Source organism: Pantherophis guttatus, chromosome 2 (genome assembly GCF_059756535.1).
Source record: "Pantherophis guttatus breed Tessera chromosome 2, ASM5975653v1, whole genome shotgun sequence".
In the NCBI taxonomy this organism is placed as follows: Eukaryota; Metazoa; Chordata; class Lepidosauria; order Squamata; family Colubridae; genus Pantherophis; species Pantherophis guttatus.
Genome location: NC_142064.1, coordinates 215,086,430 through 215,103,324, shown reverse-complemented (window position 1 = coordinate 215,103,324; position 16,895 = coordinate 215,086,430). Strand labels below are relative to the sequence as shown.

The 16,895-nt window shown below is 37.5% G+C and overlaps 1 protein-coding gene across 3 annotated transcripts in view; it reads right to left on the bottom strand.

Annotated features, from left to right (window-relative positions):
• Positions 1–16,895, bottom strand: part of SLC6A11 (solute carrier family 6 member 11) — a 127,347-nt gene that overhangs the window by 71,593 nt on the left and 38,859 nt on the right. For all 3 annotated transcript variants that reach the window (XM_087887777.1, XM_034438393.3, XM_034438383.3), the window contains one exon: positions 15,797–15,929. In XM_087887777.1, the coding sequence (XP_087743903.1) occupies positions 15,797–15,929 (133 nt within the window). The remainder of the gene's footprint in view (positions 1–15,796; positions 15,930–16,895) is intronic.

The window sequence follows — 16,895 nt, the reverse complement described above, 5'->3', positions numbered from 1 at the left end:
CGGTCACTCACACCCTTGTTACCTCTAGGTTGGACTACTGTAACACCCTGTACATGGGGCTGCCCTTGGAATGTGTCCAGAGGCTTCAGCTAGTCCAAAATGCAGCCGCGCGGATAGTTACGGGGGCGTCTAGATACTCCCGTGTAACACCTCTCCTGCGTGAGCTGCACTGGCTACCAGTAGCACTCCGGATACATTTCAAGGTGCTGGTGCTCACCTATAAAGCCCTTCATGGCTTAGGCCCGGGGTACTTGCAGGACCATCTCCAGCCGTTCTCCCATCGTCCTGTGCGCTCTCACAGAGTCGACCTCCTCAGGGTGCCATCGGCCAAACAATGTCGGCTGACGACCCCCAGGGGGAGGGCATTCTCTGTGGGAGCCCCGACCCTCTGGAATGGATTGCCCACTGAGCTCAGGATAGCCCCCGACCTTCTTCCTTCCGTCACGAGCTGAAGACGTGGCTCTTCTGCCAATTAAACTGATCCGTTTGAGGGTACACTGGTATAATTTTAAATCGTTTTTTAATTGGGTTACTGATTTTAATTTGGTATTGTATTGTGATTTGTATTGAAGTTGTCATTTTGTAAGCCGCCTTGAGTCCCTAGGGAGAAAGGTGGCATATAAATCGCAATAAATAAATAAATAAATAAATATACATTTTCTAAATAAATAAACAAACCAACTCCCTCCATTTTATACCAACATTTCCCATTATACAATATCTTATCCCTACTTTTCTCTTTTTTCCAAAATATTCCTTATTCTACTACTACACTAATATATACATTACTTAACCATTCAAACTTTTTCTTTCTCTTAAACCATTCAATGTAACTTCATATATTTGGTATGCAATTTGATTCTAATTCTAAAAAAAACCCATCTTTTTGTACTGGTCATTTAACTTTATATCCATTCCAAATTAATTAATTAATTAATTAATTAATTAATTAATTAATTATATTTCTATACCGCCTTTCTCCCGTAGGACTCAAGGCGGTGTACAGTCAAGAAAAATATAGACACACAAACATTATAAAATTGCTAATTAAAATTATTACTTAGTTTGGTCAATTAAATAAAACCCAGAATTAGATAATATTTAAAAAATCATTCACATGTTCGTATGTTTAGCCCCGCCTGTTGGAACATCAGGGTCTTGAGGGCATGGCGGAAAGCACGGAGATCAGGGATATTCCGTATCTCTGGGGGCAGTTCATTCCAAAGGGTTGGAGCCCCCACAGAGAAGGCCCTCCCCCTGGGAGTCGCCAGTCGACATAATTTGACTGATGGTACCCTGCGTAGTCCCTCCCTGTGAGAACGAACTGGTCGGTGCGAGGCTATTGGTGGCAAAAGACAGTCTCATAGGTACCCAGGTCCTAAGCCATGGAGCGCTTTAAAGGTGATAACTAACACCTTGAATCGCACCCGGAAGACCACCGGGAGCCAGTGCAGCTCGCGTAGGAGAGGTGTTACATGGGCGTAATGAGCTGCGCCCATAATCACCCGCGCGGCTACATTCTGGACCAGTTGGAGCCTCCAGGTGCTTTTCAAGGAGAGCCCCATGTAGAGAGCATTACAGTAGTCCATACGGGAGGTAACTAGGGCATGAGTGACTATGCGCAAGGCGTCCCAATCCAAAAGGGACGCAACTGGCGGATCAGGCGAACCTGATAAAAGGCACCCCTGGCCACGGCCGTCAAATGATCTTCTAAAGATAACCGTGAATCCAGGAGGACACCCAAGTTGCGGGCCCTCTCTGTGGGGAGCAAGATCTCATCCCCTATTGTCAATGATGGTACCAGCTGACTATACCGGGACGCCGGAAGCCACAGCCACTCGGACTTGGAGAGGTTAATTAATCACTTATTAATTTTATCTCTTCTTGTACATAAAACTTATGTACCAATTCCTCATTTTCAACTTATCTTTATGTTTTTCCTGACCTTTACGTCCACATTCTTCTTCATACTGTATAATATAGTATGAAAAAGTATAGAAGTTAGCTAAATACATGCTTATAAACAATTGTTTTAACTTTTTTCTGACAAATATTTATTCCTTGCAACACAATATTGCAGCAAATGTTATGAATTATCTTGCCACCAGTTTTGCATACCTTAACATTTCTCCATTTTCTGTCTTCAGTAAATATTCTACCAAAGTACAAAAAGTTCCTTGTAGGTTTTTCATTATTTATGTATAACTTGGTCTAATCACTACATTACATTTACATTTCCTGTAAAACACAGCTACCTTGGCCACTGAAACATTGATTTTCAGATCCATCCTCCTCATTACATCATGCATCTAAGTTTCAAGTTCCCAATCACAAAACAAAGTATGATCTGCATATCAAAGGTACATGTGTTCATGGGTCCAAAATACCTTAACATCCCTAAACATAATAAACAACATTTTTTCAAGATTTGCTTTTCTCACATCTTTCTCTTCTTCCTTGCTCAATGCTGAACCTCTCGCTAAGCATATTTCATTATTCACATGCATGCTGATAATTTTACAAGATAGACCAGACTAGGAAATCAAAGGCATGCAGGCCAAATTTACTTTTATTATAAAGATCTAGTACAGAATCTTGCAAATTTGAATGTGCTTCCCCATTCTCTCCTTTAACTATGAGAATTAGCATTAGAGACAGTCTTGCCTGTGACATTTTTTTAAGATTACATTTCTGCTCCAGATTCAGATACAGATTTTGTCTGACTGTTATCTCACTAGGGGTTGTCCCTCAAGGCCTTTTCCTCATCCCACTGCACTGCTCTTGGAACATTTGATAAATAATCTTCAATTCTATATTTGTGCAAAACATTCCCTAATCCAAGCCTGTGCAATTTTTCATAGTTTTTTTCTATAAATCATGAATATACAGTAAACTTTCCTTGTCATAGTCACACTAATGATTCCTGAAAAGTAATAACCAATCCTGCACACTCTCTGACTGGCATAAAGACACACTGCATTTTCCAAATTTTCTTCTTTATTATCTCTTTTGTTGTTTCAATCAAAGCTCCGCCAAATACATTCCTAGGTACACTAAACAAACTGATCCCTAGTAATCATTGCATTAAATTTTACAATCTTTGCCTTTACAATGACATCCTTCCAATTATGAGGTACAGATGTGGTCTTCACAGACAGGTTAAACAAGGCAGACAGTCACTCCCTAAACAAATTTGAATCACATTTTAATGTTTCTCCTGTTACATAATCATATCTGCAGCATTCAATTTTTTAACAGTCTTCCTTTTTAGCCACTAATTCTTAAATATCAACATTTATTGCATTTGTTTTAATTCCAGGTTTTAGAGTTGGGTGGGTGGCTGGTATAGAAACACATATAAATCAATTAATAATAAACAAGTGTACAGGTAATCAGGGCCGGATTTTCCTATAGGCTAACTAGGCTTCAGCCTAGGGCCTCAAGATCAAGAGGGGCCTACATTAAAATTGTTAGCAAAATTAAAATTACACTTTCACTATAGGTGAAAGGGCCTCATAAGTGGAATAGCCTAGGGCCTCTTTTCATCTAAATCTGGCCCTGCAGGTAATCCTTGTGTTACGAGCGCTCTCTTAGCGAATGTTTGAAGTTACGCGATCAGTCCCCCCTAGCGTTCCCAAATGAGACCCAAAACTACGAATCTTTCAGCACCATGGCAGTTGTTCTTCCTTACAAACAACTGCAGAGGCTCAGCAACATTTATCCGGCATGTTGATGATTGAAATGAAGTCCCAGGGCGGCAGATCCACCCCTTAGAAGCCCTATTCCACAATCCAGAGACCTCCCCTGGCCCATTGCAGGCCAAAATGGAGCCTCCAGGAGCCAGATCCAGCCCCTGGAGGGTCCATTTTGGCCTGCAATGAGCAGGGGGAGGCCCACAGAGGGCCAAATGGAACATCAGAGGGGCACACAAGGTTGGAGAGGAGACTCCTTGCTAGGTCTTCACAAGGTAAGTGACCCGGTGTGGCAGGTTGGGGGGTGGGAAGCAATTTGGAGAGCATGAGGTATTTCAGTGGGTCAGGGAGGCCTTGGGGGGTCTTAGGCAGGTGGCCTGTTCCATTGGTAGGCCGCCCCATGGCCTTCCCCACCCTGAAATATCTCATATGCACTTAACGAGCCTCACATTCAATTAGCAAATGCATGGGCAAAAGGAGGGAGTGATCTTGTTCAAGGTACGAGATTCACTTCCACAAATCCTTGGGTTGCAAATGGAATGGGCAGGCTCCATTACATTCATAACTCAAGGACTACCTGTATAACTGTCATCCTAATATAAATGTCTAAAATGCTCCTTCCAGTCTTTCTTCTTTTCAGTTTCATCTGTAATAAATGCATCACTTTTATTTTTAATTTTATTCACTCCTCTGGAGGATCCTTGTTTATCCCTCTTCCTAAGCTAATAAAATAATTTTTATTTCCATCAAAATCACTCTGCATTTACTCTGTCCTTTATAATATGTACAGTATTGTTCTTACTATCTGACTATACTCTCTGTTTGTAATTATTCATGTCTATGTTATTAACTATTATGTCGACTGCATAATAACTTTTCCCAAATCTTATTTTTTGCAACAATCATTCCCTTGAATGTATTTAAGAATAGACTGGACAACCATTTATCTGGAATAGTATGAGATCTCCTGCTGGAGCCAGGGGTTGGACTATAAGACCTCCAACTCTGTCATTCTGTAATTCTATATTTCTCACACGTGCCTCATTCGTTTTATAATTCTATCAAGAATCATTTCCCAGACATCTCTTTAAAAATCTCCACACACTTCAGTGACACTGTAACATATTTCCTTTCACTCTATTTCAAGCAGCTTCTACATCCTCTTTCCTAAGAACCACTTTCCATTTACTCCATTGAGCGTTTATCTTCTGATACCTTTATAAATGTGGCTCATATTTTGTTCTACCATTGTTCTATTCTTAACTTTCATTTCTATCATTTTTTTCTTTTCTTCCATGTCCATTTTTCCTAATTTCCCTTGTTACATTACAAAAAAATGATCTCTCCTGCAACCAGAGCTGCTCATCATTCTTGTATACAACACAAATTTTCACAATCTTTCATAGTAAATAACAGCATTCAGAGGCACTTGCCAATTTTATCATTCTGACAAAAGCAATGGTGTGATGTTACTCTTCAAACTCCACCTGTCTGTGACATGCATGCGATACTGTTCTTGTTGTGGAGAAAATAGGAAGGAATAATAATTGCATAGAATGGTACAGGAAACAAAGCATGGATATCAAAAAATCTAAAAACACAAAAAGAATGTTGGCAAAGAAATTTATGATCAATTTCTACCAAAAAAAATTGAAAAAAAACTGGATAAAGATAAAACCTGACAATGGCTTACAAATGGGGCATTAAAAAAGAAACTGAAGGCTTGATTTGAGAGCAAGCTATTTGAACTAATTCAATCAAGGCCAGAACTGAAAAATCATTAAATGATTCGAAGTGCAGATTATACAAAAAAGCAGAAGCAGTAAATCATATACTCAGCTCATTCAAGATGATTGCATAAACTGATTATAAACAACAACCAAGTCACCTGAATGATTCCCCAAAGCATCTGTAAAAATGATCAGTAATGAAAAATCAGTAAGAACAGAGAGTTGAAAATGAGAGAGGCTAAAATGTTGTGGGATTTCTGAATACAGACAGATAATGCATTGGCTCATGACACACCAGATATAATTGTGATTGAAAAGAAGAAATTGTGGATAATTAGTATGGCAATGTCAGGGGATAGTACAAAAAACAACACATCCCTGGTGGTTAGTAAGACTCAACAGAGACTTCATTTCCTTAGAGTCCTGCTGAAAAATCAGGTGGAACAACGGCTGATGACTTCTTTCTATCGGTCCACAATAGAAAGTGTCTTCACATACTGTATAACAGTATGGTATGCTGGTTTAACAGCCGCGGACAGGAAGGCACTACAGAGAGTGATTAATTCAGCTCAAGAAACCATTGGTTGCCCCCTAACACCACTGGATGACATCGCCAGGTCTTGCTGTTTCAACAGAGTAAGGAAGATACTTAGGGATGATTCACACCCTGGCCAGGGTCTCTTTTCATTTTTACCATCGGGCGGAAGACACAGAAGTATAGCCAGACGGACAAACAGGTTTAAAAACAGCTTTTACCCCTGGGCTGTCAGCCTCCTAAACACAATATAGCACCACAAACAGATTAATATGATGAATTTTACTGGTGCCAATGTACTGTGTAATATGCATATACCATGATATAAGATCGTACACCAGAGTAATATACATGTTTCACTGAATATGACGTACATATGGAAACATATGACTAGATTTTTTCCCTAACTACTTGTATAAGGATTATTCTTTATATTATTCATGTTGTCTTGTATTCTTGTATGGACTGCACCAGTAGAGGCTAAACCAATTTCGTTGTATACACGAATGACAATACAGGCTTTGAACTGAACTGAATTGAATAGATTAGAAAACAAAGAATTGGAAAAAAAACCCCTGAAGGATCAAGATCTAAAAATTAAAGTTGAAAGATTGTGATATAAATTGGCCATGGTGGTCCCAGTGTTCTCAACATACTGGGTACCATATCAAAACATCTTGGACAGCAGTTAGAAAATCTGGTCATTGACAAAATTTCCATCAGTCAATTAACAAAAGATCACACTGCTTGGATAATACACATGTATACTATGCTAAATCATTACAACATCTTTGGTTCTTGGGAAGAATTTAATGTGTATGAAGACCAGCATCAGCTAAAGAACTGGCAACTGTGAGTTCAAATTTTTGTGTACATAATAATAACTATTATTATTTATAAAGATAAAATCTACAAAGCTTTTTAATTCAGCACGGTACAGTGCAGATGTGTTAATACTAATGAAATATATCATTCCAAATAGGTTCACCAGGAATTAATCTTCTTCTTTTTTAAATTTCTTCCATATAAGTGAACATTAATATGACTTTATCATTCTTACTAATTTTCCATTTAGCAGAGGCACACACACTTGCATTCCAGTGTATAATAAAAGGATTAAATCCTGTTGATTTTAATGCAAAATTATTACCTACAATGTATTCTGGACTTCACCTGATATAGAACTGTCTCTTTAAGAGACAGAGAGAGGGGGGAGGGAGGGGAGGGGGATAGAGAGAGATCACTCACTACATTCTTATAATGTATATACATACATACACAAACCATTAACATGCATCAGTTTTAAACATATTTAGATATCAAGAACATCTTGATATGTTTCTCAAAAACATAATATGAATTGTGATTATATGATATTACTGGTGTCCCTAAGGGGGAAAGATGCCCATAATTTAGACAAAATCCTTTTTGTAACAGTTGATGTCCTCATTCACTGTCAAAGTGACCTCGGGACATGTTTTTCTGCTCTACTTCTGAAGTACACTTTTTGACTGTGTTGGCAAGAGCGGCTAGATTCTGGGATGCAAAGACAATAGGCTCAAACTGGTGCAAATGCTGAAGAGGTTTTATTGAATAAAAATTAGAAGGGTTACAGAGGAAAAAGAAAGTATACCAGACTATAACTTTTCTGCCTGTCAGGAACTCCCTAAATGACAGTGGATGGACGTGTGTGTGTGTGTGTGTGTGTGTGTGTGTGTTTGTTTGTTTTGTGTGAGCGTGTGCGTGCACACACACACGTTGCTGCTGACTGCTGCACAGAAGGTTCTAAGTTTTCAGATCTTACCTGAGATTGAAGGTATCTGGGAGCTTTTGTCACCTTTATATAAATATTCTTTTTTTAAAAAAAAATAGATCTTTATTAATTATTTACAAATAAAAAAACATATAATGTAATTTTCAAACAGATATAAGTTATATATAGGTACACAACACAACACATAAAGACAACCACAAAGAAAGACTAACCGGGGGTTATATCGAACTATAGATACTTATTCATAGTTACATCCTGGTAAATCCTTTTGTTCAAATAGCGTTGACTATTTTAAATACCAAACGCTATCTCATTATAATTAAATATATATTTAATACTATGTTATTTATTCTATGTTTGTCCTCTTCTTTAGTCATATATATCAGCGTTCCCAGTTACTGTAGTATATGGATTCTTTTTTGTCTCTTAGGATATATGTTAATTTGTCCAATTCGGCACAATTCAATATCTTATTTATTATAAGTTGATCTGATGGTGTATTTGTATTTTTCCAATGCTGGGCAAGTGCTGCTCTCGCTGCTGTTGGAATATGGATAAATAGGTGCCAGTCTTGTTTGCCCACGTCTTTTAGTTTGATTCCAAGTAAGTAAGAATCTGGAGTTAGGGGGAAACTTGCACCTGTTATTTTTGAATCTTTTCCCAAAATTTCCTGATCTGAGGGCAGGTCCACCACTGGTGAAAGAAAGTACCCCTGGCCGAATTACACTTCCAACATTTCCACCTTTATATAAATATTCAAGGGACAGGAAGTACATGGCATAAATTATCAATGATCACAATTCTAAAGACATTTTCACACAAGACATCGCTCCTAGCATGCTACTGCACATTCTCCCCTCTGCAGGTGCCACTTAGAGAGTTCATGTTGTTCACTTTATCTTAATTGTTGCAATACAGATTTTATTAAAAACTATATTGCTTTTGCTTTTGTTAGATCAAAAACTATTAAATATGAAATGCAACAGCTTGTTTAAACAACAATTTCTGAGTGTGGGTATATTTTGCCTCTGCAAAGAGAGAAAAAGTGAAACACACCACTGTCTCTTTTTACCATTTCTTCCAAAATATAATGATGCTACATCCAGATTATGTCAAAGTAAACAATCTGGTCCTTTTGGGATAGCATGCTTCAGTTTGTTGCAGGCTAACCACAACAATCCACTGGCTACTTTGCCTTCAACGGAGTCAGGGCCTATCATGTATTCTAATAGCTTCTACACTTTCCTTTAATCATCCATGCTGAAATTGCACAGTGGCTATAATTTTGTCTGGTATATAGAAGATTTCCAGCCACTTCCCAGCAGAAGTGGTATTCAGCAGGTTCTGACCAGTTCTGGAGAAATGGTAGTGGAAATTTTGAGTAGTCCGGAGAACCGGTAAATATTACCTCTGACTGGCCCCACCCCATCTATTATCTGCCTTCCGAGTCCCAGCTGATCGGGAGGAAATGGGGATTTTGCAATAATCTTCCCCTGGAGTGGGGAGGGAATGGAGATTTTACAGTATCCTTCCGCTGCCATGCCCACCAAGCCATGCCCACAAAACCGGTAGTAAAAATTTTTTGAATCCCACCACTGCTTCCCAGGTTAATAGAAAAATGGTAAAATATTACACTCCCAGACTTAGTTAAGTAAAAAAACAACCAACAAATATCAGGAAGGGATGAATAGCTTGCTGAAGAAAATTAAAAATAGCAATTTAAAAAATTCTGCTGACAAATTTCTAAATGCTAAGCAAAGCTCAAAAATACACTTGTGTGTGCACTCATGTGTGAATGCATGCACAAAAAATAAGATATGTCCTAAAAAGCCTGCACAAAGGATGGGAAACAATCAGCAACCTTTTTTTGATAGAAAATATGAGAGGACACGTATATAGGGAAATAGAATCAAGATCATGCAAAGTGTTAATAACAATTTATAATGCCTTGGTAAGACCACACTTGAAATACTGCATCCAGTTTTGGTTGCCATGATGTAAAAAAGATGTCGAGACTCTAGAAACAGTACAGAGAAGAACAACAAAGATGATTAGGGGACTGGAGCAGTGGTGGGTAGCTACCGGTTCGCCCCGGATCGGGTGAACCGGTAGCGGTGGGGAATGGCAGGAGGCTCTGCCCACCCGCCCGTACGTCTCTGTGCATGCGCAGAAGCTTCTGTGCATGACCGTACCCAAGCCCACGTGCGTGTAGTGCCCAAGCCCACTGGTAGCGACGGGATTCGAATCCCACTACTGCCCTGGAGGCTAAACATATAAAGAACAGTTGCTGGAATTGGGTATGTCTAGTTTAATGAAAAGAAGGACTAGAGGTGACATGATAGCAGTGTTCCAATATCTCAGGGGCTGCCACAAAGAAGAATGAGTCAAGCTATTCTCCAAAGCACCTGAAAGCAGGACAAGAAGCAATGCATGGAAACTAATCAAGGAGAGAAGCAACCTAGAAATAAGAAGAATTTTTCTGACAGTTGGAACAATTAATCAATGGAACAACTTGCATCTAGAAGTTGTGAATGCTCCAACACTGAAAGTTTTTAAGAAGGGACTGGACAACCATTTGTCTGAAATGGTAAAGGGTTTTCTGCCTGAGCAGGGAGTTGGACTAGAAGACCTCCAAGGTCTCTTCCAACTCTGTTATTCTGTCCAAAGGAGACCAGCTGGCGTACAGACCAAGTGTTTGAATATGATATAAGCTGATATGAACACATAAACAAGATAGCATATTGAATATGATTATATGCCCTAAAATAGTAAATGATAAGTAAAATTTTACCAGTCTTAAAATTGCCTCCTGGATTTGATTTAATGAACAGGGTTTACTGAAAATCACTGAAATTATCTTCTTGTAAAACTACCGTAGATGCTCCAGAACATGAGTCAGCCTAATTTATATATCATGAAAGTATTCATTTACAGATATGAACAAAATGTGCAACTTTATTTTTTAAAACCTTATCTGAGAAAGGAAAAAACTGAAGTGAAATTAATTAGGAATGTGATATCACTGTAGAATGCAAAAGCTTGGTTTGATAACTTGTTTGTAGAATAAGCATTATTCAGATATAATGCTAAACCAGTATACTATGGGTCAATTTTACCCATTATACTAAGTCAGAGGCAAACAAGTATGATGCAAATAGCAGGCACATAGGTATGAAATATAAAATTAGGACTTAGCTAAATCATAGCTAAAACAAATCATGGTTTCACATGAAGAAATAATATGTAAACAGTGCTAACAGATTAATGAGCAGCCAAGTAAAATTGTGAATACCACGCTATAAATTTGCACATGTGATTAATCAAGCTATAGCCTTAAGCGTTAATGCTTTTCTTCAGCATGATCTTCCTGGCCACACTCTTGTAAGCAGGCTTGAGAAATAATAGCTAAAGCAGGGGCTAAGCAGGAAGATTAAGAACTTCCTTAGTTTAATAGTAAAACAAGTGAACAACCTGTGGTTATTTTTCTTCTTCCTATAACTTGTGTTGAAATGAAACTGCAAGTCCTTGAAGATACATATCTATATGTATTTAAAAAAAGCATTATACATGGGACCCACTTAGCTTTTTAGCTGCACATGCCAGATAATAGCAATCTGATTTCTTCATAGGAATCTAATTCCTAATTAGAATTCCTACAATTCCCTGAGCCTATGGGATTTGAAGTCCACTATATATGCAGAACACCCAGTTAAGGAAAGCTTTTAATATAAAGAACAACAGCTACAAAAATTCTTGGTGACAAAGTTGTCTTTTAGAACAGCTTCTATTGAACTGTTTGCTGCACATCTACTTAGAATTCTTTAAATGGACACTGAATCTCAAAGATACTGCATTAAAATCAAAAGCTGTCAATGATTAATATCAAGGCAACACTTTCTTTATAAAAATGGAAACTATGAAGGTAAATCATTGTAACTGGAAGATTAAAACATGAATATTTCATAAGAATACATTTTCTTCCGCTGTTTGTTCATGCTACTTTAATTAAGGCCCTTAGCAATTAAAGGTTAAAGCAGTGTTTTTCGAATTTGGCAACTTTAAGATGTTTGGACTTCAACTCCCATAATTTCCCAGCTAGGTTATCTGGGTTGGCATTTAAGAAATCCCTCAAAACATGCTTCTTCCAACACACTTGGGGATCCCAGGAAAACAGGGAACCCATGAGACAGTTACCCTATATGCAAGATGCAGGTCCATTCTTATTGGACCTTATTTATATTTATGATTAAACTATTTAAATTATTGCTTTGTTTGTTTTATTGCACACTTGTCCAGAGTCACATCTGTGAAATGGGCGGTTTTATAAATTTGATGAATTAAATAAATAAGCATACAAACAAATTTAAAACTGTGTTCCATTCATTTGCTATGGACTTCATTATTAAACATGTAATGAAACTAGAAACCGATAGGAAAAAACTACAGAGACAAGTTGCAGGTACTTTTTTAAAAACTACGGTTACCAGTCCAGACTGCAAACATCTGAATGGCCAGTAAATGGGACCTAAGAGTAGACAAAGTTCTAACCCTTTAATGTCATTTATTAACTACCTAGATTTTTGCAGCCAGATATGGTAATTTTAAACTGGACATTAGAGTATATATATATTCTTCATGATGTCTGACACACTTCCATTAAGTTCTAGGTTTTGCAACTGAGATACAAGACCAGAGGTATGAGGGAGGGGATTTTGAGATTCTGAAAGCAATAGCACTTATATACAGCTTCATAGTGCTTTACAGCACCCTCTAAGCAGTTTAGAGTCAGCATATTGCTCCCAACAATCTGGATCCTCATTTTACCAACTTCAGAAAGATGAAAGGCTGAGAACCTTGACTGCAATACTGCATTCTAACCACTCCGCCACCAGAGCTCTTCTGATAGCATATTTCTTCAGCAGGAATTAAAGCTTATTGGCTAAACACACATTTTTCATGATCAGGGTGTTATCTCAAGCCTCAAAAAAAAATCTTTGAATTGTCCAGTTAGGCAGCATAGAGAATAATGATTCTCTATAATGATTCTCTATTATTATTACCCTATTAATCAGAAACGGCAGACTAAACTCCAGGTATTAGGTCATAGATGCCGTTAATACATAATAAAGTAAACAGGTAAATAGACGTTTGCTCTATAACAGAAAAAACTTTCAATTTCACCTTAATTTTTGGAATTGAAAGAAGAAATAGAAGAAATGATAGAACCTAGTGCATAAAGTCTGCATTCACACAAAGCATTTGTTTGCAGAATTAACTCATTCTGAGTTCACACATTTGATGGAAGCATAATGCACCCAAATGGACTGATTTGTACAAAATGCTAAGCTTTTGTAAGTAAACATACCAAAAATTAAATTTACTTTCACACATCATGCAAATGAAGTCAGTAGGATTTCTTATGCTAACCATGCTATACAAACAGCCAGAAGATGAAAAGAAAAAAATAACATCCCTTGCTATTTAAGTGTACGACTGTTCCAAACCTAAAGGGGTTTGTTGAAATTATGTAAAATTATTCTGGTTTGCTTTTACTTCATCCCTGTGGGTTGCTTTTCAGTCAAAAATATCTTCTTATGAAACCTACTGTATACGCAACGTACTTCATTGCATTTAATCCAAAGGAAGTTGGTAATGTTCAACACCAGTGTTTCTTAAAAGTGTGGTCCTCAGGCCCTTAGGTCCCCCAAGACCTCCTTAGAGTTCCACAAAATCAAAATTGTTTGTGAGCTATTGAAGGGGCCTGAAAAAAATTAAAATGTAATTATTTATTTGTTAAAAATAGTATTTTCATGACAATTGTTTTATTTATGCTAATATCTAATGGTTTTAATATTATTTTTACATGATTCAAAAAATAAATATTAAAATACATCGATTTTAATTTTTGATATTGGGCCGTCCTCAACTTATAACTGTAATTGAGCCTGGAGTTAGAGTTACAAGTTGTCCCAGTGTTAATTGAGTAGTCATGTGACCATACCCAATTTTATATCCTTTTTTTGCCGCAATCGTTAAGAGAACACTGGTATTTAAGGGAACGATTGTCTGAAATTTTCCTAGAAATTAAGAGATAAAGTTGGTTTCTGGCAAAAAAAATGTTGTAAATTGTGGTCATGTATCTATGGGATGCGGTGGCTCAGTGGCTAAGATGCTGAGCTTGTTGATCGAAAGGTCAGCAGTTCAGTGGCTTGAATCCCTAGTGCCGCATAACAGGTTGAGCTCCTGTTTTTTGTCCCAGCTTCTGCCAACCTAGCAGTTCAAAAGCATGTAAAAATGCAAGTAGAAAAATAGGGACCACCTTTGGTGGGAAGGTAACAGCATTCCGGTGCCTTTGGCATTTAGTCATGCAGGCCACATGACCACGGAGACATCTTCGGACAGCGCTGGCTCTTTGGCTTTGAAACAGAGATGAGCACCGCCCCCCAGAGTCGGGAAGGACTAGCACATATGTGCAAGGGGAATCTTTACTTTTACCTTATCTATGAGATGCTGCAAACAGCCATAAATATTGGACTGATTGCTGAGCATTTCCGGGGGTGAGGGGGAGTTTCTGACCATAAAAACTTTGAATCTGGGTCATAAGTATCTTTTGGGGAATCCATGAACTATTGCTAATCAACAGTCATAAATTGAGGACTTTAGAGAAAAAAAGTTTAGAAGCACTGCTCTGCACCATAACTACAATAAAAACACTATTCTTTACTTTATTTCTCTCAAGTATAAACTGAAGAAAAAAAAGTAGTTTAATTCTGATACACATACATATGCATATTCAGTCAAGGGACATATACATTTTCTTTGCTTAAAGAACTCAGGGCAGGATACATAGTATTCTCCAAGTCATAGTGTTTGGCCTAAAGTCACTTGGGGAGCTTTTGCCTGGAGCTTTTTCAGATTTAAATTTCACTGATTTAACACTAAGTTTTCCCAAACCTAGTCCAACAGCTTAACGTCAATAACACAGGGATACTCAAAATTATTGCAACAGAGATTTCTAGCTATACCAGTCGTTCATGTGCTCTATATTCTAAAACAGGGGTGTCAAACTTGTGGCTCACTGGCTGGATGCATCACACGCTGGCCACGCCCACCCCCGGTTTAGCGAAGGGGGAAAGGTCGCAAAACATCATGTGACGATGACGTGATGACGAGAGTTTCACACCCCTGTTCTAAAAGGCAGAATGTATGTAGGCAAAGGGATTGCAAATTGCTGCAATTCATTGTGATATTCCGCATGGTTTCAAATGACATTGATTATAGAATGCCTCTTACTTGCTTTTTATCTGTAGGGAATAATTTATATTGATTTTGTTAAAGCAACAAGCCGAAGCCTAGCAGATATCATTTTGATTAAAGCTAGCCCTTGTGCAGAACATTATATTGCATTTTAAATCTTTAAATTGCATCAATCCCACTGGTGACTAACTGCATAGTCCTAATCCAAATTCACTCCTAGTTTATATTATAGCATGCCTGAGTGAGCAACTAAAGAAAGCTAAGAGTGGGTCGCCAAGAAAAAGCCATGCTTAGCTTTTCCTTGGAGGACAAGCCAGAATTCTTGGATTAATCACCATTATCATCATCCTCATCATCAAACAATCAGAAGAGATATTTCAATCTTTGATTAGCTGATTACTCTGACAGGACAGAGAAATATAGCTGGTAAGGATCAGCTGAGCCATATGAATTAGCATATAACTCATTCATATTTAAGGATCCTTCACATCTTAGATTACCATGATGTGCAAAAACACTGTTTGCAATTTAGTCCTTTTTGTTGGAATGTTTAAAGAAAAAGAAACATTATTGAAAATACCTATTTTAAAAATTGATTCACCCAGTTTCTTGTTAATATTTTTCACCATGGAGTGTTACATTTTTGTATTCGTTGAAGCAGCTCAGACAGATCACCAGTGTTTAATATTAAATAGAAGGAAGCTTATCTTGTGGGAAATTCATGAACAGTCCTCAGCACTTATAAGTAAAGGAAAAAGAATCCAGACTATATTATGCAACATAAATTGTAGCACGTATGTTTTTTTACCTTGCCAGTTGACTTTGTACCTTTCCAAATGCAAAAGTAACAGATAGTCCAGGCAGCCAGAAGACACAGTGCCAGTTCCCAGCGGAGATCTCCAATGTGTTCAATACCATCTGATATGGCCAAGACTCTTCGTCTAAAAATGATATAAATAAACATCAGTGCTAAAACTTTAAAGCAGAAGCTACCACTTGCCAGAAATCTCCCAATCTGTTAAGAGTAATTGAAATTTAGCATTGTTGTTGTCGTTGTTGTTATAATAACTGCAAGTTTGGTCTAGTGGTTAAGGCACCAGGGTAGAAGCCAGGAGACTGTGACTTCTAGTCCCACTTTACACATGAAAGCTGACAGGGTGACTTTAGGCTAGTCAGCCCACAATGTCAGACCTGATGAACAAGCTGGTTAGTCAATTCTTATCGCAACCAATAAATAATACTCAATCTGGGGGGGAAAACATTTGTAGAAAAAATGCTAGGAAAATAGTTGCTATTATTATTTATTAGTGTTGCAGAGTAGCCTCTAAAGATTGCATACAATTTTAAATAGCTAATATTAAGAATAGGTGAAAAGAAAGATCTAAATTAATCAATAATGTATATTCTGCAAACCTCATTTACAAATGCCCCATAAGTAACAAACCAAAATAAAAGTCTTGTCTATCAAGGATAGCCAGTTCTGCTGCAGATCTCTCAAACTATATATCTGCTAAATACAACTTCCAATCCTAACAAATAAGAGTTTAAAATTTCATAAAAAATTAATCAATTTCCTATCATTAACATCAATCATGTTAATAATAGGAAATAGGACTTTCCATTACAATGAACACATGCAGGACAATGTGTCATTGGATTTGTGCAATCGGAATATATGGAAGAAGAAAGCCTTTACTTATAAGCTTTATTTATAGAATGTAAAAACCATTTTCCTATCAAGTACAATGCAGCTTCAGTAAATCTCTTAGCTCAGTGGCCGTTAGAAATTGGCTCTAAATTCATTGCAGCAACCTAATCAAATCTGTTTTTGAACATTATGGACACCAGCTCATCTATTTAAATCTGTATTTTCCCCTGTAATACCCATTCTTTCAAGTGAACTTGAT